The 22,070-nt window shown below is 38.3% G+C and overlaps 1 protein-coding gene across 1 annotated transcript in view; it reads left to right on the top strand.

Moving 5' to 3' along the window:
* The window catches only part of PCNX2 (pecanex 2), a 460,152-nt gene that overhangs the window by 70,463 nt on the left and 367,619 nt on the right, over positions 1 to 22,070 (top strand). Inside the window, exon 2 of the mRNA XM_077168355.1 lies at positions 2,067 to 2,172. Within this exon, the coding sequence (XP_077024470.1) occupies positions 2,110 to 2,172 (63 nt within the window). The 5' untranslated portion in view covers positions 2,067 to 2,109. The remainder of the gene's footprint in view (positions 1 to 2,066; positions 2,173 to 22,070) is intronic.

Below are 22,070 nucleotides of genomic sequence, written 5' to 3'. Positions count from 1 at the left end.
AGTAGTTACAGGACAGATCCAGAGTTTGTCATGGCCTACCATATGATCCTCTCAGATTTTTCCTTCTAGCTGCTCCAGAATATAGGAGGCTAGAAGACTTAAATATTTTTTATCATCACAATAAACTTTTTTCCTTCCTTTTTGTGAAAAATAACATATATACAAAAAAGCAATAAATTTCAAAGCACAGCACCACAATTAGTTGTAGAACATATTTCAGAGTTTGACATGGGTTACAATTCCATAATTTTAGGTTTTTACTTTTAGCTGCTCTAAGATACTGGAGACTAAAAGAAATATCAATTTAATGATTCAGCATTCATATTCATTTGTTAAATAGGAATCTTTACTGTATAACTCCACTATCACCTTTGATCTTTCCATCTCCCTCTTTAGGGGTGTTTGGCCTATGGCAATTCTAAATTTTTCATATTGGAAGGGTCTGTCACTAATATGGGGTAGGGAGATGGAACTATCTGATCTTCTGGAGAGGATGGGCCCTCTAGGTTTCAGGGACCTATCTGGAGGTTGTAAGTTTCTAGAAAGTTACTTTAGCACATAGAACCCTTGTGGAACCTTATATATTGCCCTAGATTTTCTTTAGGATTGGCTGGAATGGTCCTGGTTGGGTTTGGTAGGTTATAATAGGTAGCAAGGTCTAATTGAAGCTTGTGTAAGAACAACCCCCAGAGTGGACTTTCAACTCTATTTGAACTCTCACTGCCACTGATACTTTATTAGTTACACTTCTTTTCTCCCTTTTGTTCAGGATGAAATTGTTGCTCCCCCAGTTCCAGGGCTGGATTCATCCCTGGGAGTCATCTCCCATGTCGCCGGGGAGACTTTCACCCCTGGATGTCATGTCCCACATAGTGGAGAGGGCAATGATTTCACTTTCAGAGTTGAGCTTAGAGAGTGATGCTACTTCTGAGCAACAAAAGAGGCCCTCCAGAAGTAACTCTTAGGCATACCTATAGGTAGTCTAAGCTTCTCTGCTACCTACGTAAGCTTCACAGGTATAAGCCTCAGGATCATGGGCATGGCCTATTGAATTGGGTGACCCTAAAGGGATTCCCTGATGGTGAGGTTTAATAGTTTCATATTCTTTCTCCCCTCCCTCAAGGGACTTTGGCTATACTGTTTGATTATCTGCTTAATATACTCTAGGATGTATATAGGCATTATAATAATCTATAGAGGATTATTATTCTGGCCTCCCTATGTTTCAGTTGTTGAAATGAGCTATACAGATTGGTTGAGTTAGATTATGTGCTACAGACAGTTTCAGTTCCAGACCAAATAAACTTTTCTTCCTTTGGTCTCAAAGAGTATGTGTAGTTCTAAAATATAGACACTGTCTTCCTTATTCCTGTATTCTGAATTACTTCAATCCCAACCTGGTTGGCTTCATTCTTATCTCTAAATATCAGGTTTTATATATATATATATATATAAGTATATATATATATATATATAAATATATGTATATAAGTATATATATATAAATGAGCCTCTCGAAATCCAGAATAATAATCATCACTCCAGACTTAATGTGTCTGCTATAAAAGCCCCTGTTTTCTTATAAGCATTTTCTAGAGATGACTATACCATTGTTATTCTTTTGTTTCTGGCTTATTTTACCTCACCAAATGTCCCACATTGTTGCATGCCTCATGTGTTTGTTCCTTTTTGTAGCAGCACAACCTTCCTTCATGCATATACACCATCGTTCACCAATCTACTTCTCAGTCAATGCATCTTTCAGCCATCTGCATTCATCAGGTATCATGTATAGTGCCCAAAGTCCGCAGTCTATCAACATTCTCAATTTTAGATAATTACATTGTTCCCAAGAAAAAGAAAACCAACAAACACACCCTCACCAAATAGGAAATCTAAACCTCCTCTTAACTTTTATCCCTCCCCCCATTATTTACCGCTGAACAGTATATTATTTTGAATGGGCAACAAGTAATTTTAGCTATCTTGTAGAGATAAAAGAAATCTATGGTTCATTTAAAGATTTCTTTAACGTATTTTAATACAATCTTCTTTGATTTTCTCAGGGTTCATAGATCACAATGGAGAGCTAAAGACAATGTTTGAGAAATGGAAGAAGAGAAACCTTCAGAAGAGAGGACATCTGAGATCATGAGATGGTTCCCGAAGATGGTAAGAGAGTATACGTCCAGTGAGGACTCTTGATGGCTTTGGCTCCTGGCCATCTCATTAGTGTACACTGATATACAGAATATAAAGCTCTGCTTATATTTTTGTTCATTTAATCCTCTCCATGTGAATAAAAGGGAAAAACCACATGGATACTACCAGCATGTGTCTTACACTTGTTCTCTCCATCATGGGTAACATAACCTTGAGTGACCACGATAACTTCATACATGAGCAGAAATGAGCCTAGGGCCATTCTTCCAACTCTTCCCTCATGCCTGGGTTAATCACCTTGGCCATGCACCCTGCAATCCCATACCATGTTCCCCAACTTCCTGCAGAATCATGCAGCTTGACTTAGAACGTGTCTCCATATGGGCTTCAGCTTCACTTCAGCATGCTTTCCAAGAGCTCCCATCTCATTTAAGACCAATGAATGTGCAATTTTGCATATTCTTGGAATTAAAAATAAATGAGTATGACCAAAGATTTCCCTGTACCCCATTCAGATACTATGGCATGCATAAGAGACCACAAGCTAGGGAATATCAAGGGTGATTACAAAGTTATTTTCTTTCAAAACCCCAAGTTTTCTAGGCCCTGTATTAACTAATTTTATCTTTCCATTATTAGTCATCAAAAGAATTTATGATGTATATGATATCCATACTTCAAAAGTTAGAAAACTGATCCTCAGTGAAGTTATACAACAATTTTGACATGAATGTGATTTCTTAAAAAATGACAGTGCCAACATTTGAAATCAGGTCTCTTTGGTCTCCATTGTCCGTGATAAAATCATGCTGAATAAATAGATCTTACTGTTTAAGGAATTTACTCTAATCACTAACTGTACAGAGGTTTGACTAAAACAGATTAATGTTCCCTCCTCTTTAGAACCAGTGACAGACAGAGGAAGAGAAAGAATGCAGTTAGCCTACACTTTTTTTTTTCCACAAACACACAGTCACATTGTAAAAGTTATATCTTTATACAATCATCTTCAAGAATCAAGGCCACTGGAACACAATGCAACAGTTTCAGGTACTTCCCTCCAGCTACTCCAATACACCATAAACTAAGAAAGGACATCTATATAATGCATAAGAATAACCTCCAGGATAACCTCTTGACTCTGTTTGAACTCTCTCAGCCACTGAAACTTTATTTTGTCTCATTTCTCTCTTCCCTCTTTTGGTTAAGAAAGCTTCCTCAATCCCTTGATGCTGGGTCCCAGCTCATCCCGGGATTTCTTTCCCACATTGCCAGGAATATTTATACCCATGGGAATCATGTCTCCTATAGAGGGGAGGGCAGTGAGTTTACCTGCCAAGTTGGTTTAGACAGAGAGGCCACATTTGAACAACAAAAGTGGTTCTCTGGAGATAACTCTTAGGCTTAATTTTAAGGAGGCTTAGCCTATCCTTTGTAGTAATAAGTTTTATAGGGGCCAACCCTGAGATCAAAGGCTCAGCCTATTGAATTGGTTGTCCTGGCTGCTTGTGAGAATATCAGGAATTCCACAGATGGGGAAGTTTAATATTTCTTCCTTTCTCCCCAGTCTCCCAAGGGGCTTTGCAAATACTTCTCTATTCACTGCCTAAATTATTCTGGGATATATCGGGGCATATCATTAACCTGGACAACCCACAAAATCTCACACCCTATTCAAGATTCCACATACTTATGGTTTTCAGCTAAACTGACCATACAAGTTAAATGAGGAAATTTACTACCCAAAATATATATTTTGCACCAAATAAACATATCTCCCTTTGGTGTTATATAGAAGTAAAAGTTTTGAAATATGGATGATATTATCCTTTACCCTGTATTCTTGTTTACCTTAGTCCTATCCAGTTCAGCTTCATTCATATCTCTACTTGAAGTAGTATCATTTTTTCACCTTTTTAAACAGTTTCTGTGTGGTGTACTGCTGACTTTCATAGCTTCAAAACTCTAACTCTGAGTCTTAGGTGTCACATAAATAGCCACAGTGGGCAAAACAGAATGGTACTGGCACAAAGACAGAAGTAATGTCCAGTGAAATTGAATTGAGGGTGTAGAGATAGACCTTCGAATCTATGGACAATTGACCTTTGATAAAGCCCCCAAATCCACTGAACTGTGACAGAATAGTCTTTTCAATAAATAAGCATGGGATAACTGGATATCAATAGCCAAAGGAATGAAAGAGGACCTCTACCTTACACCCTAAACAAAAATTAATTCAAAATGTGGTATGGTAGCCCTTGACAAACTCTGGAATCTGTCCTGTAACTACTTGTTAAAGGTACTTTGAAAACTATTGCTGTTTTTCTTTCTTTGCTTCATAGTATACAATTAAAAAGCTAAGAAAAAAATTAAAAAATTAATCCAAAATGGATTAAAAACCTAAATGTAAAAGCTAGTACCATAAAACTTCTAGAGAAAATGCAGGGAAACATCTTCAAGATCTAGTAATAGGAGCTAGCTTCTTAAACTTTATACTTAAAGTATAAGCAGTGAAAGAAAAAAGTAGATAAATGGGAATTCCTTAAGAGTAAGAGCTTCTGTGCCTCAAAAGACTTTGTCAAAAAGGTAAAGAGGCAGCCAACTCAATGGGAGAAAATATTTGGAAACCACATATCAAATAAAACTTGATATTCTGTATACATAAAGAATTTATACACCTCAACAATAAAAGAACAAACAACCAAATTATAAAATAGGCAGAAGACATATAGAGACACTTTTCCAAGGAGTAAATACAAATGGCTAAAAGCTCATGAAGAAATGCTCATTTTCATTAGCTATAAGGGAAATGCAAATCAAGATGATAATGAGCTATCACCTCACACTTAAAAGAATGGCTGCTATTAAACAAAAAGAAAAATACAGATGTTGAAGAGCATGTGGATAAATTGGAAAACTTATTCACTGATGGTGGTAATGTATAATGGTGCAGCCACTGTGGAAAATAGTTTGGCAAATCTTCGGAAAACTAAATATGGAGTTGCCCTATGACCAGGACATACTTGGTATATTCCCAGAAGAGCTGAAAGCAGTCACACGAACAGGCATTTGCACACTAGTGTTCATAGCGGCACTATTCACAATTGCCAAAAGATGGAAACAATTCAAGTGCCCAACAATAGAAAAGTGGATAGACAAAATGTGGTACATGAATATGATGGAATAATATGCAGCAGTAAAATGAAATGAGGTCCTGAAGCATATGACAATGTGGATGAACCTTGAAGACATAATGCTGAGTGAAATAAGTCAGATACAAAGGGACAGATACTGTATGACTTCACTATTATGACTCTGGTAAAGGTAATTTCAGAGGTTACACTGTAAAATATAGCAGACTATACCTCTACCCAATGAGGTTCAACTTAAGTGCAAGAGAATGAATAGAAGTGGTGGAAACTAATTAGTGAGGTTATAAGTAACATTGCCATATTGAAGGTGAGTATGATTGAAAGTGGATGTATAGTTCCATGTATCCATTGATTAAATCTACAATTATAATACCTTTTCTCATGAACTATTTCAAAGTTTTATTTTGGACAGAGAATTAATAGTAGAGGGGTACAGGGGCAAAACTAAAACTGCATGCTATGGCAAGTAGTAAACAGGAAGACATTAACAGTACCACATCACTACCAGGGGTAACTAATTGGGAGGAAAGCACACGAGATAAGGGGTAGTTTTGATTTGGTATTTGATGAGGCTGTGTTTGTAAGTTCTTTGTCTCTATGGACCAATGAAATTTGTCTAAAATTGAGAGTGCTGCTGATCGCACAACCAAGTGAGGATACTGTAAGACACATTTTTTTATTTTGGACATTTTCCATGATACCCAATAGATGGAGGGAGCTGAAAGGCACAATGACTGAATAGGAGAATGGAAAATTGTGATACATTTATATGATGGAATAAAGTGTAGCTACAAAAGGAAGAATGTTGAGAGGCACGCAAAGAACTGAATAAACCTTGGGGACAATGTGTTGTGCAAAATCAGCCAGAAGCAAAAGAATAAATATGCTGAAAGACTCTTTCAGAAAATACTTGCAAGAAAATTGGAGTCTAGATTGTCAGCCTTTATAGCAGCCAAATTTAGTCTGAAGTTATAAGTGTATTTCTAGATTCTGAGGCACTGAGCAATATGTATACGAGCTTATATTTCTCTGGAACTTTGAGTAACTCTGTGACATCCAAGACCCAGAAAGTTAGCATGACTATAAAATAACAAAGTAACTGAAAAAGAGATCAAACCTCAATTAGAGATAAAAATTAACTCAATCTGGCTGGGACTAAGGTTAATCAGAATCAGTAAAAGATGATAGTGTATGTACTCTAGACCTTCACCTAGTGTATGAGACCAAAGGCAGAGAGGTCTAATGTCTAGAACCTAAATATTCTGTAACATGCAATCTAAATAAGCCTTTCTGGATAGCCCATTTAATTAAACATCCCAAATCCTGGAGTCCAGGACAGGAACAAGACCTTGTAATTTTTTATAGCTTAATGTAATATCTGTATACAGTTCAGACTATGGTGGGTTGATAATTTTAAAATATTGGTAGAGTCCCTTGAGGGTCCAAAGGAAAACAAAATATGGAACATTAAACTTTCCCATCTGGGAAACCCAGGGTACCCCTCAACAGCTGGGGACTCCCCCAAAATAGGCCAAGCTGTTGCTTTTTTTTTTGCTGGGCAGGCACCAGGAATCAAACCCAGATTTCTGGCGTGGCAGGCAAGAACTCTGCCTGCTGAACCAGTATGGCCCACCCCAAGCCCTTGCTTTTGAGCCTAGCCCTTATGAAACTTATTTCTGTAGTGGAAAAGCTAAGACTATTCATAATGGTGCCTAAGAGTTGCTTCCAGGAAACCTTTTGTTGCTCATATTTGGCCTCTGTTTCTATGCCCAACTCTGTGAGGAAAATCATTACTCTCCCCTACATTGGACATGACATTCAAGGGTGAAAGTTTCCCTGACAATGTGAGGCATGACTCCTCGGCATGAGTCTGGCCCTGGCACTGTGGGATTGACAAAGCCTTGCTGACCAAAATGAAGAAATGGAGTGTAATAAAGTGTGGCTTCTCTTCAGTGACTGAGAGAGATCAAATAGCATCCAGAGGCTTTCTGGAGGCTGCTCTTATGCAAGCTTCAATTAGATAGTGCTAATTACCATGGTTTGCTAACCCCCAACCAAATTCACTCCTGTTAAACTCTTAAGAGACCTAGAGCTCGGACTGCGACTCTATAAAAAGTTTCATGCACTAAGTTTGCTTTCTTTGACTTATAATTTCCAGAGGGTTTCTAGGCCAGATAAATCCCGAAACCTGGAGGGACCAGAGTCTCCAAGATTATCAACAAGTTAAATCCCCCTTTCCCTTAGTGTTGACACCTTTCTCTACATGAAAAATTCAGAACAGGCATTGCCTAAAGATCCCTATATAGAGATTGGGAGAAGGATCAAAGGAGAAGATGGAGTTGTAACAGAGAAAATTTGTAACAGAATTTAACAAATAAGTATGACTACTCAATAACTACATTGATATTTCGTTTAGCCTCTAGTGTTTCAGAGCAGCTAGAAGGAAAAATCTGACATAGTGAAGTGGTAACCCATAACAAGTTCTGTAACTACTTGTTGAAGTGTAATTTGAAAATAAATTGTTTTTTCTTTCTTTTCTTTGCATATATGTTATATTTCATAATAAAAACATTAAAAAATATCAGCATGTACAGAAGCTTGGAAGAATCTTACTTCAGCCCTCATGGGTGACTTTGAGGGGTTCCAGACGTCAGAGGAAGAAGTGACCGCAGGTGTGGAGATCGCTTGAGATCTAGAAGTGTAAGTGGAATCTGAAGGCGTGACCAGTTTCTGATCTCATTTGAAGGGATGAGAAATTGCTTCTTTTCAATGAGAAAAGAAAGTGATTTTTTTTGAGATGGACTCTAATCCTTGTGAAAATGCTGTGAACGATTTTGAAATGACAACAAAGGCTTTAGAATATCACATCAATTTAGTCGATAAAGCAGCAGCAGGATATGAGAGGATTGATTACAGTTTTGAACGAAGTTCTCCTGTGGGCAAAAAGCTACCAAACAGCATCACATTCTCCGGAGAAATCTTTTGTGAAAAGAAAAGTTGATCATTGTGGCAATCTTCAATCTTCAATCTTAATTTTTACTTTAAGAAACTGCTCTAGCCACCTCCACCTTCATAATAAAGAAGAAGCCTTAGGTTTCACTTCCTGCTTGTGCCAGGACGCAGGGTCAGCAAGAAGTGAGTTATTGGGATATTCTCCTTTCACAGTTCTTTTCTGGGCATGTACACAGTCTTTTTGATCTCTAGGAATATTTAGGAAATTTTCAGTGTTCCCTGTTGTCATTATCTTTAGGATTTCCTTTAAATTTCTTGGCAATCTTTTTGTTTGTAGCCCCAAATGAAATCACAGCCTTAGGCATTGTGGTTTTACCAGCAAATTGCTACTGTTTTTCATAATGCTCAGAGTGAAGAACTTTTTATGACTGAGTTGAGTTCTGAGTCAAAAAGAAAACAAAACAAAACAACAACACACAAAAACACAACACACTGGAATCAAAGATTTTCCAGGGAGAGATAATCAAGATGGTGGCTTAGCAATGTGCATGTTTTCGTTCGTCTTCCAGAGCAACTACTAAATAACCAGAAACAGTACAGAACAGCTCCTGAGGCCATGTCAGTGACCGGACACACAGCATACTCCAGTCTGGACCAGCTGGACCAGCTGTGAGCCCCCCCCCCCCCCAAACCATGAGTTTCCCAAGCCACAGTGGCTGGCACCCCTCCCCCAAAGGCTGCTTCCCAGAGGGAAAAGGAAAGGACTTTACCAGCAGCAGGGCCTGAGCGCAACCAAATGCCAATCCTGGAATTAATTAACAAATTCTGACTACTAAAAATATGCCCCAGCTCAGGTGAACCTTGTTAAAGTGGAGGTCGCTCATTTTTGCCCCAGCATCAAGGGGGCAGCACTGATGGAAAAAGAAAAAAAAAAAAGGAAACAGAGGTTTTTGTGACTATGTTTCTACAAAGGCTTGACTGCCTTTGGATACAGCGGCAGGGCTTCTCAGGCTGCAACTGCCCCAGGCAGAAACAAGGTCATTTGAGGGCTTATCTGGAGCCTGTGCCTTCCCCAGGGGAGGGGTGAAGCCCAACTCAGGTGGAATCCCTCCCTCAAGGTATTCACATACCAGGGCTTGGTAATTTGAAGCCATTAAAACCAGCCTACAACCTCTCCTCTGTCTCCACCACGCCCCCAGCAGGCAGAGTCTGCCAAAGTTAAAGGTACTGCATCATCTTTTGCTGGTGGGACCTGCAGGCAGACAAGTGCCACATACTGGGCAGGATAAGAAAAACAGAGTCCAGAGACTTCACAGGAAAGTCCTTCAACCTGCTGGGTCTCACCCTCAGGGAAAACCGATGCCGGTGACTCTTTCCTCCTAATAGGAGGCCAGTTTGGTCTGGGAAAATCCGGCTGGGGTCTATAATACCTAAGTAGACCCTCCTAAGTGGGGGGAAAAAAGGCACCATACAGGCAAGACAAGAAACAAGAAAACAAGAACTGAAAAATTCTCCTCTGTTAAATAAAACCTAAGCTAGAGGTCCAGAAAAAGCTGAACTGAAGGTCAAAGAACAGATAGACAACAAATTCATCCAGCAAGAAAACCCTAGGTAAAAGAAGTGAAAGCAATCTCCAGGATAAACTAATTAAGGTAATTAAATGCCTAGACACCAGCAAAAAATAACAAATCACACTAGGAAAATTGAAGATATGGCCTAGTCAAAGGAACAAACCAACAATTCAAATGAAATACAGGAGTTGAAACAATTAATTCAGAATGTATGAACAGACATGGAAAACCTCATCAAAAACCAAATCAATGAATTGAGGGAGGATATAAATAAGGCAAGGAATGAACAAAAAGAAGAAATTGAAAGTCTGAAAAAACAAATCACAGAACTTATGGGAATGAAAGGCACAGAAGGAGAGATGAAAAAAACAATGGAAACCTACAATGGTAGATTTCGAGAGGCAGAAGATAGGCTTAGTGAACTACAGGACAGAACATCTGAAATCTGACAAGAAAAAGAAAATATGGGAAAATGGAAAAATATGAGGAACTGAAGGGCAATATGAAGCACATGAATATACATGTTGTGGGTGTCCCAGAAGAAGAAGAGAAGGGAAAAGGAGGAGAAAAACTAATGGAGGAAATTATCACTGAAAATTTCCCAATTCTTATGAAAGACTTGAAATTACAGATCCAAGAAGTGCAGCAAACCCCAAAGAGAATAGACCCAAATAGACATACTCCAAGACATTTGCTCCTCAGAATGTCGGAGGTCAAAGAGAAAGAGAGAATCTTGAAAGCAGCAAGAGAAAAGCAATCTATCACATACGAGGGAAACCCAATAAGACTATGCATAGATTTCTCAGCAGAAACCATGGAGGTGAGAAGACAGTGGGATGATATATTTAAAGTATTAAAAGAGAAAAACTGCCAACCAAGAAATCTGTATCCAGAAAAATTGTCCTTCAAAAATGGGGGAGAAATTAAAACATTTTCAGACAAAAAAAATCACTGAGAGAATTTGTGACCAAGAGTCCAGCTCTGCAAGAAATACTAAAGTGAGCACTAGAGACAGATACAAAAAGACAGAAGAGAGCGGTATGGAGAAGAGTGTAGAAAGGAAGGCTATGAGTAAAGGTAAAAAGGAGGAAAATTAGATATGACATATAAAATCCAAAAGGCAAAATGGTAGAAGAAAGTACTACCCGTATAGTAATAACACTAAATGTTAATGGATTAAACTTCCCAATCAAAAGACATAGACTGGCAGAATGTATTAAAAAACAGGACTCATCTATATGCTGTCTCTACTCAAAGGACATGAGGGCAAGTACACAAACGGACAATTGCACACCAGTGTTTACAGCAGCATTATTTACAATTACCAAGAGATGGAAGCAGCCAAAATGTCCATCTACGGACAGGTGGCTAAACAAACTGCGGTATATACATATGATGGAATATTATGCAGCTTTAAGACAGAATAAAGTTACGAAGTATGTAACAACATGGATGGACCTTGAGGACATTACGCTGAGTGAGATTAGCCAGAAACAAAAGGACAAATACTGTATGATCTCACTGATATGAACTGACATTAGTGAATAAACTTGGAATATTTTGTTCGTAACAGAGACCACCAGGAGATAGAAATAGGGTAAGATATCGGGTAATTGGAGCTGAAGAGATACAGATTGTGCAACAGGACTGAATATAAAACCCCAGAAATGGACAGCACAATACTACCTAACTGTAATACAATTATGTTAAAACACTGAATGAAGCTGAATGTGAGAATGATAGAGGGAGGGCTGGGGGCATAAATGAAATAAGAAAGAAAGGTAGATGATAAAGATCAAGATGGTATAATCTAGGAATGCCTGGAGTGTATGATGATAGTGACTAAATGTACAAATTTGAAAAATGTTTTTGCATGAGGAAGAACAAAGGAATGTCATTACTGCAGGGTGCTGAAAATAGATGGTAATTTTTAAAATTGTAAAATTTTAACTTATGTGTGAGACTAAAACAAAAAATGTTTATTTGGTACAAAATTTATGTTTTGACTAGTGCATTTCCTAATATAACTTATATAGATAGCTTGCTTTAACAATATAAGTACATGGAACCTTGAGTAGGACATGAGATTTTGTTGGTTTGTCCAGAGTGATGCCCCGATGAATCCCAGAGTGATTCGATCAGTGAGTGGAAAAGTATCTGCAAAGCCCCCTTCAGGGAATGGTGAGAACGGGGAGAAATTCAACTTCCCCAAGTTGAATTCTCGATATTCTCAAAAACAGTGTGGACAAGCAAAGCTATAGGCTGAGCGCCCAGTCTTGGGGTTTGTTCATATGAAACTTAACCCCGCAAAGGATAGGTCAAGTCTACTTGAAATTTAGGCCTAAGAGTCACCCCCAAGAGAGAGTCTCTTTTGTTGCTCAGATGTGGCCTCTCTCTCCAGCCAACACAACAAGCAGACTCACCACACTCCCCCTGTCTACGTGGGACATGACTCCCAGGGGTGTGGACCTTCCTGGCAACGTGGGACAGGAATCCTAGAATGAGCTGAGACTCAGCATCAAGGGACTGAGAAAAACCCTAGAATGAGCTGAGACCCGGCATCAAGGGATTGAGAAAACTTTCTTGAAAAAGGGGGAAGAGTGAAATGAGACAAAGTGCCAATGGCTGAGAGATTCCAAATAGAGTGGAGAGGTTATCCTGTAGGCTATTCTTACGCATTAAGTAGATATCACCTTGTTATCCAAGATATAATGGAGAGGCTGGAGGGAACTGCTTGAAAATGTGGAGCTGTGTTCCAGTGGCCATGTTTCTTGAAGATGATTGTGTAATGGTATAGCTTTCACAGTGTGACTGTGTAATTGTAAAAACATTGTGTCTGACGCTCCTTTTATCTACCTTGTCAACAGATGAGTAGAACATATGGAATGAAGATGAATAATAGGGGGAACAAATGTTAAAATAAATTTAGATTCAAACGCTAGTGATAAATGAAAGGGAGGGGTAAGGGGTATGGTATGTATAATTTTTTTGTTTTGTTTTTTTTTTTGTTTTTTTATATCTTTTTCTGAGTTGATGCAAATGTTCTAGGAAATGATCATGATGATGAATGGGCAACCATGTGATGATATTGTGAATTACTGATTGTATATGTAGAACGGAATGATCATATATTAAGAATGTTTGTGTTTCTTTCTTGTAATATATTTTTTAAAAATTTAAAAATTAATAAAAATATTTAAAAAAAAAAAAGATTTTCCAGGGAGCTGCAAGTTTGGACAAAACATCTACTGTGCTCTGTGTTGGTGCTTTTAATGGCACTCCAGAGGAAGGCAGTCCTCTTTCTGGGCAGGAAGGTGACCAGTGCCTACCCATGTCACTCAGCTTCGGATGGGGGAGGGATGGGAACAGTCCCTGTTAAAATGTCACAGACCTCACTAGCCTAGGTTCAACAGTTCCTCTTGGATAGACAATTTTAAGTTCATTCTCTGGCTTTAGTTAATTTCCAGAGTTGTGAAATGGTTAATTTCAGTTGTTTTGCTTGTATTTTTATTGTTTTTGTGAACAGTGTTTTCATCAGAGTCTTTGCTCTGTCAGTCCCTGAAGTTTGTCCTCCCGAAATCTATCTTCATTTTAATTTTGATGTATCCTTTAATCTTTAGATAAAATTCTCTTTAATTTATAGAAAGTTATTTAATTATAACTGAGAATATATCTTGTGTTCCCTTTATTTCTAGTCTCATCTTCAGGGATATTAATTTATATAGAATATGTATTTAAAAAAAAACCTAAAAAATAGTTACCCATAAAACAAACTCACAATACATACTGGTCTTCATAAAATATGTGCAAGCTAATCAGGTAAAAAGTAGAATTGTCATTTTGGGGCAAGTGTTCTGAAGTATTGAATTCATTCTTTTTTTTTAAAAAAGTCCTTCCTTGCTTATTAATGCCAGCAGCAATGTGCTGTATTTCACTGATTCTAAGCTGAGTTCTGGTGCCATCTAGTGCTATGAATGAGTAAAGGTCACTGCTTTTTCTTTTTTCTTCCCTTTTTTAACTTTTTTTTTTTTTTTAATAATTAGTGTTTTCTTCTTCAAGCTTGACTGAGTTATAATTTGGAATTCAAAGAACCAGAAAATATTTTTGTATTATATGTTTATGCTTAATCAGAGCTAAGCTTATGTGGAAAATTAGAAATCATCTTGGAGTAAAGAGCTAGTATTTTTAGTAGTTTCTCCTTAAAACATCTTGTCTTTGTTTCTATACTGTTTTTTCCCTACTGCCTGAGGATTAGCCTAACTTTTCCTCCTCCCTCCAAATTCTTTCTGCTGTGCTCTGTGAAATTTTCACATCATTATGAATTAACTTTACCTTCAACTCCTACACAGAATACCTCATGCCTATTGTGGTTGTTAGATTCAGTTGTCAATTTGACCAGGTGAAGGTGCCTAGATCTGTTACTGAGGACATGAGCCAATGGTGTGTGAACCTCATCTGTTGCTGATTACATCTGCAGGCGGCTAGGAGGTGTGCCTGCTTCAGTGATTGACGTTTGATTTAATTGGCTGGTGCTTAAATGAGAGAGCTCAACATAGCACAGCCCATGCAGCTCAGCCCAGACCTTTGGAAATGCAGAAAGGAATCGCCCAGGGGGAAAGTTGTTGGAACTCAATGCCTGAAGAGAAGGCCAGCAGAGATCATCACCCTGTGCCTTCGCGCATAAGAAAAAACCTCAGTTGAAAGTTAGCTGCCTTTCCTCTGAAGAGCTAATGAATTAAACCCCCTTTTATTAAAAGCCAATCCGTCTCTGGTGTCTTGCATTCCAGCAGCTAGCAAACTAGAACAGATTTGATACCTGTGAAGTGGGGTGCTGCTGTGATTTGCAAATACCAGATATGTTGGAACGGTGTTTGGGATGGCTAAGGGGAAGATTTTGGAGGAACTGAGAAGAGAATGATGGAGAAGTCCTGGAGTGCTTGAAGGACTGTTGGTGTAAACGGAACCTCTGCCAATCTGGACAAAGGGGGACACAAAAGGGACAAATTGGAGTTTGCAGAGTGAGAACCATGGAAGCTCAGATCTGAAGACAAGAAACCTCGGCCAGGAGAGGGACCCACCCGTATACATGGAGAGGGTGAGTTTGCCCTGAGGGCAGAGGATGAGTCTCCCATCTCGTTGCAGTGGAAGGATTGTGCCGCCACAGGCCTCTGAGAAGGTACAGCATGCTCCTTGGGGACTGGGAGAGCCTGGCTGCCACCACATGGAGGGGATGAGCAGTGCCCCAGAAATGGCAGAGAGCCCAGATGTGGCCCTGATGCCTGGAGAGAGTGAAGCCGAAAGGTGGTCTCCTCAATGTTCCCTGAGGTTGATTTGGAAAGAGGCGGGCCACTGCATAGGCCTTTGGAAAGGGTGGGACTGCCACTTTCCAGAGCTGAAGCATGAGTGACTTTCAGACTTTGAAATCCAATGATGTTTGCCCTGAAGATTTTCCTTCCAGTTTCACCCTATGGATCCTATGACTGTCCTCCTTTGCATAGTGGCACCAGATAACTTATTTTGAGATTCACAGGTCCACAGCTAGAAGAGAATTTTTTGCACCTTAATATTGTTTAAGGTGATGTGTGTAGTTGCCAAGTTGACAAGGGATGGACATGTGGTAGATTCAGTTGTCAACCTGGCCAGGTGAAGGTGCCTAGATCTATTGCTGTGGACATGAGCTAATGGTATGTGAACCTCACCTGTTGCTGATTATATCTGCAGTTGGCTAGGAGGCGTGCCTGCTGCAATGAATGATGTTTGATTTAATCCGCTGCTGCTTAAATGAGAGCGCTCAATGTAGCACAGCCCAAGCAGCTCAGCCCAGACCTTGGAGATGCAGAAAGGAATCACCCTGGGGAAAGTTTTTGGAACCCAGAGGCCTGGAGAGGCCAGCAGAAATCATCCTGTGCCTTCTCGCATAAGAAGGAACCTCAGTTGAAAGTTGGCTGCCTTTCCTCTGAAGAACTAAAGAAATAAATCCCATTTTATTAAAAGCCAGTCTGTCTCTGGTGTGTTGCATTCCAGCAGCTAGCAAACTACAACACCTATATTCTATGCTACCCCTCCATATGTGTCCTCCATATGCTGACATTATGCTGTGTACCGTGTACTCTACCATTAGAAAGACATCACTTTATATTTCTAAGCCCTGTACAAAAGGCTTCTCTCTGTAAATATTGAGCCAACCCCTCAGGAAAAGATATGTTGAATAGAAGATTTCAACACTATTACATGTTATAGTAATTGGATAGTTGATGTCTGGATTTTTGTTTGCACACAACAGAAATAGGCTGATTCATGGAATTTGAAGAAAGACTTAATGGAAGACAATCAGGTAGCTCACAGATTTGCTGGGAATACTGGGGAACTAATTTTTTAAAGAATGGAGAAGAATCAAGAGAAATAAGGCAGTCAGAACCATTGCCAAACTCTTACTGCTACAGTGATCTGATTAAGACTGTGCTGGCAAATTTTCCACTGTCACTGGACACTGATGCCACAATCCCTGGATAGCACCATGAGTTCTAAAGTGTCCTTTTCAATTTTGTAACAATTGATTAAGTTAAAAGGGCAGAGTGAGAGCACCTGAATGGCGGAGGCTAGGTAATGAGCCAACACTCAGTCTGGGGTGGAAAAGGTGGCGTTTGGTGTTCTTTGACTTTTCTACTGGGAGTAAGGCCTTTCTTTAAAAGAAGACTCATACAATAGAGATTTAACCTAGTATTAAATTGTGTTTGAATGCTGGACAGCCAATAAAAATGTCGACAACAAATGGAGCCAGTGAAAAAAAATAGATTTGTTATATGTGACAAGAAATGAAAATTTATTTGAATAAAATTCAACTTTGACTAAATTTTCTTTAAACATATTATAGTATTGTGCTGAAATTCCCTTGAAATGAAGGAGATATGATGTCATAAATGTTTGTGTGCATCACAACTCTAATGATATTAAGGATAAGTTACACAGTTGCACAAGAGTTGATGTTTACATGAATTGATCAAACAGTTGCATAGTAAAGAATAAAATAAGCATGATCATGTAAATAATATTTCATTGGTAATGTAGGATTAAATCATTTGGGTCAATTCTCCTACTAAGGTTACCAGAACACTGGACAAAACAAACGAAAATCTGTTTGAAAGAAAAGAAAACTAACAAGATAGTGAATAATTATCAAGCCAATATCTGAGTAAGGATGCATGCTCATAAATGCAAGCCATGTAATTGGGGCAGCTTTTTTCCTGTTGTTATTTGTTAATTTGGGAGGTAGAGGCTAGGAGGCTAGCAGTGGTTCTGAACACCTGTGGTACTAGGAGTACAGACCTTGGAGTTCAAAACTAGCTAACAGGGAATTCCAGGTGACCACCCCCCCAACTTTGTGACCCCGAATTGCTGCATAATAGTGTAATAGATTAAGATTAATATTGCAGGGTGGGCCATGTTGGTTCAATGGCAGAGTTCTTGCCTGCTATGCCAGAGACCCGGGTTCGATTTCTGATGCCTGCCCATGCGAAAAAAAAAAAAAAAGATTAGTATTGCAGAATATCCAGGAAGTCCTTTGCAGGAACTATCACTCAGCTTCAAGATATCTCAATTACTGAAAATAGATTTAGATGATTAGAGTTTATTAGTGTATACCAATCCTAATTAAAGCAAGTGAAATTCTCCCTGAAGGACAATAATATCTTCCTAGGCTTCAATTTAATATTAAAAATATTATTTTCAAATATGACACCCAGAAAAGAATCAATAATTAATTACCCTTCATATAAGGAAACAGGACAATTTGAATGAAAATCAACAGCCATAACAGACAATGGATCATTAAAAACTCTAGATATTGAACTTACTGAACATGGATTTAAAAAATAACTATGCTTACTCTGTTCAAGAATAAACAGGAAAGTTTGAAGATTTTGGCAGAAGACTAAAAACTATAAAACAGAAAGAGAAAGGAAAGAATGAAAACAAAGATGAGAGCTTAAGATACATGGAGTATATAGTGAGATGTTCTGATATACATGTAATTGAAGTCCCAAAAAGAGAGAAGAGGGATAATGGGACAGAAGAAGTCTTAAAATGGGTGCCTGAGAACTTTATTAAAATTTTGAATGCTATTAATATACAGGTTCAAGAAGACCTATGAACCCCAAATTTATATTTATAAAAGTATAAAGTAATTCACACTTGGGCATATCATGGTGACTTCTGAAAACCAAAGAAAATGAAGAAATCATAAAGATAGCCAGGAAAAAAAAGCAAATTGCATTTAAATGAACAAAAAATAGACTGACAGCACATTTCCTAAAAGATATAATGCTAGGCCAGGTAAAATGTAATGGTATATTAAACAAGCAGAGAAAAACTCCCAATCTAGAAAATGCATACACAGCAAAACTAGTCTTTAAGAATGACAATGAAATGAGAAAATTTTCAAACTTACAAGAATTAGGTTAGTTTGTCACCAATAAATATGCATAGTCTTTTGCCAAATAAAGTATCAAAGCGTGCTCTTCAGGAAGAAGGAACATGATTTCAAACAGAGAGTTGGAAATGTAAGAAGGGATGAAGAGCTATGAAAATGATAAATATGTGGGAAAATTGATTATATGAAGCGATATCTAATTTCTTTTCATATGTGGAGAATTAAAATTACAAATGGAATATTTCAGTCAAGAAAAGATAAATGGAAATAGTGTTCTAAGGTCCTAAGGAATTGATAAATCAAGAATTCATTTGTAAACTCTAATGTAACCATTACCAAAAAGAGTTAAAGAGTTATCATTTCAAGATAATACAAGGAAAATTTGAATAAGATAAAACAATCCATCCAAAGGAAGCCAAGGGATAGCATAAAAGATCAGGGCCCATTGAAAATAATTTTTAAGATGATATGATTAAATCCATATATATTAATAATTGCATTAAATGTAAACAAACTAAATATTCCAATTAAAATACAGAGATGAATGGACTGTGTGAAAATCAAAGCCCAGCAATATGCTGCTTTCAAGAGACAAACCTAGAACATAAGGGGTACAGAAAGTTTAGAAGTACAATTTAGGAAAACAATATATCATACAAATACTAACCAAATAAAGCTGACTGACTCTTAATATCAGACAAAATTGAATTTAAAGCTATATATATATATATACATATATATATACACACATAGTGCAGGAACTCTGCATAACTATAAAAGGATCAGTTCTTCAGGAAGATATAAAAACTTTACATTTGGATGCACCTAATAGCATTGTGTTGGTATATGGTAAAGAATATGGCCAATTTTGTAAATGTGTTGTGTATGTGTATGTATATATTGTTCTATCACCTGCTGGACAGCCATGACTGGAAAGCCATGACTTACAGATTCTGGCAAAAGTACCTCCTCCCATTGCTGCTACAGTCCTAGGAGTAGTAGTTCCTCCTCCTTTTACTAATCTCCAGGTTGTTCATTATCCCTTGTTTGATTTCTCAGCTCTTCAATTTCCCATGTGAAGTTATCTCTGTTGGAATGCTAGAGTTCCTTTATTCTTGCTGGACCTTAATTGATATTAAGCTGGAGGTATAAAAACCTATTCAGAAGCTATTGCCACACTTCAAGTGAGAAATCCTGAGGACTTGACCTAAAACAGTGGTAATCGTGATAGAGCAAAGTATATATAGTTTGTAATCATTTGGAAATAAATTGGTAGGACTTGGTGATTGCCTGGAAATGGTGGAGAAAGAAAGGTGAAGGAGGGAGATGAGGAATTTAGGATAGCTCCTGGGTGCTAAATTATTGGGTGGATTGTTGTTTTGTTAACTGAGATCCAGAATACAGAAGGTAAAATAGGAGGAATAGCAATAAGAGTGAATGAAGCCTGTGAGTACACGTTTGGACATGTTGAGAGCTCAGGGAAATCCAGGTAGGTATAAATCTGAAGATCAGGAAAGACATTGGGACTGGATCTAGAGACTTCAGAGTCATCAACATATGCATATTAGTTAAAGCCAGGACAATGGTTTGAGACTACTCCTGAAAACAGCTCAGTAGAGAAGGGTGCTTAATTTTTCTTCATGTTAAAATCCAATCATTTGAAATGAACACTTCCTTGACATTGCACCAGCATTGAGATCACAGTTATTTTCATGGCCAGTCTCCTCTAAGGAGTAGTTAACTTTGGCTGCCCCTAATTTCTCATTATACACACCCCCTTTTAAGTACACTGCAATTAAGTGTCTGTCTACTTTACCACCACAATCCCTGAAGCTGCTGTGGCACAGGTCGTTCCTAATAGCTGAATTCTAAGGACAATCTGGCCTTTTCTGTGGTACTGGACATCATTAGCCATTTCCTTCTTGAATTGTACTTTCCAAGTGAGGTTGTTGATATGGTGTAGTTAATGATATCCACCTCTCCTTAGTCTCCTATTTTCCTTCCTCTTTTCTCCCTTCCTGTGCCTTTAATCCTTGTGATCTGTAGTCCTCTTGTCTCCTTATTCTGCATTCTGTTCTAGGACATTGCCATTTCTTTAAATGTGATTATGTGTTTATTTACCCAAGTTTGTGTCTCTATTTAAAACATTTTTCTTACACTCAAAAACCATACTCTCTTTCTTGTCCTCTCCCCATATGTTTGTTAAGCTGCCAGGATGTAATACACCAAAAGCAGGAATGACTTCTAAAAAGGGAATTTATTAAGTTACAAGTTTACAGTTCTATGTCCAAACTAAGGTACCAAGAGGTTACCTTCACTCAAGAAAGGCTAATGCCATCTGGAACACCTCTGTAAGCTGGAAAGGCACATGGCTGGCATCTGCTTGTGTCTTGCTCCTGGGCTCCACTGCTTTCAGCCTCTGTTCTTGTAGGGGTTCCTCACTTTGCTTCTCCGGGGCTGGCTTTCATCTCTTGGCTTTTCTTGGCTCTCTCCAGATTCTGGCTTGCTTAACATCCCATGGAAAGGCACACAGCAATGTCTACTAGACTCCAGGCATCTCCAAACATCCATGTCTCTGTTAGCTCTGAAGCAACTGTTCTCCAAGCATCTGTATCAGCTTTCTTCTGTGTCAGCTCTGAGCTCTTTCCAAAATGTTCCCTCTTTTAAAGGACTCTAATAAGTTAATCAAGACCCACCTGGAATGGTTGGAGTCACATCTCTATCTAATAAAAAGGTCACATCTACAATTGGGCATGTCACATCTATCTGCAGATAATCTAATAAAAAATTTCTGCCCTACAACATTGAACCAGGATTAAAAGAAATGGCTGTTCCCACCAAATTGAATCAGGATTAAAATGTGGCTTTTCTGGGGGTACATAACACTTTCAAACCAGCGCACTATTGAAGTCCTCAAGCTGCTCAATTCCATGTGATCATTGTTTTCTAAACCTCTTATATTCCATAACTTGATTAATTTTGTAGCAGTCATCCAAACCAAAACCTGAAAGTCATTAAATAGCTTATTCTGTTACTCCACATCAAAGTCAAGTCATATCCAGTTGGTCATCTTAATCTCCACATCTATTGGGTCAGGTGTTGAACTATTGATCAAGTCACCTCTCTACATAAAACCTGTCAATGCCTGTCCATTCCTTAGGATAATGACTGAAGAACTTTGAAAAACAGACCTCTTCCCTCTTTCTCATTAAGTTTCCAATTGTTCCACCTTCTGCCCTTATCAATCCTACCTTCTAGCCCTATTAGACTATACTGACACTTTCCCAAATATACTATTTCTATTTCCTCCTTTCCTCAAATATGTTTTCTATACTCTTTCATCAGCCATTCACATCTGTCTGTTCTCAGAGCTAATAGTTGGTCTTAAGACCCCACTCCTCAACCCCAGTTCTTCTTTGGCAGTCTTACTAACACCAGCTCTCATAGACTTGACTATCACAGACTTGAACATGTCTCTTCTTCAGCTCCTCAACTATCATGTATATATTATATAAAAGTACTTAGCATATCTTATTACAAGTCTTTGTTTATTTTCCTGTCTCTTCTAATAGTCTGTGAAAACCTTCATGGTTTCCTGGTAGGGATGTTTCAGGGATAGACAATGATATAGGAAAGGTGGGTTTGGGGTTCACCAAGCCTTCCAATCTTTGTTCTTCCTCCAAAACCATAAGTCACACAGGTCTCCTCAATCTCATTCCTAAGGAAGATAAGTTTCATTTTATGTCCTCCCTTTTCAAAATCTGCTCTCAGAAGGTCATTTGAAGCTTGTCTTCTCTACATTAG

This window comes from Tamandua tetradactyla, chromosome 7, assembly GCF_023851605.1.
Source record: "Tamandua tetradactyla isolate mTamTet1 chromosome 7, mTamTet1.pri, whole genome shotgun sequence".
In the NCBI taxonomy this organism is placed as follows: domain Eukaryota; kingdom Metazoa; phylum Chordata; class Mammalia; order Pilosa; family Myrmecophagidae; genus Tamandua; species Tamandua tetradactyla.
Note: the sequence above shows the minus strand (reverse complement) of the source record. Positions and strands in the feature narration are given on the sequence as shown.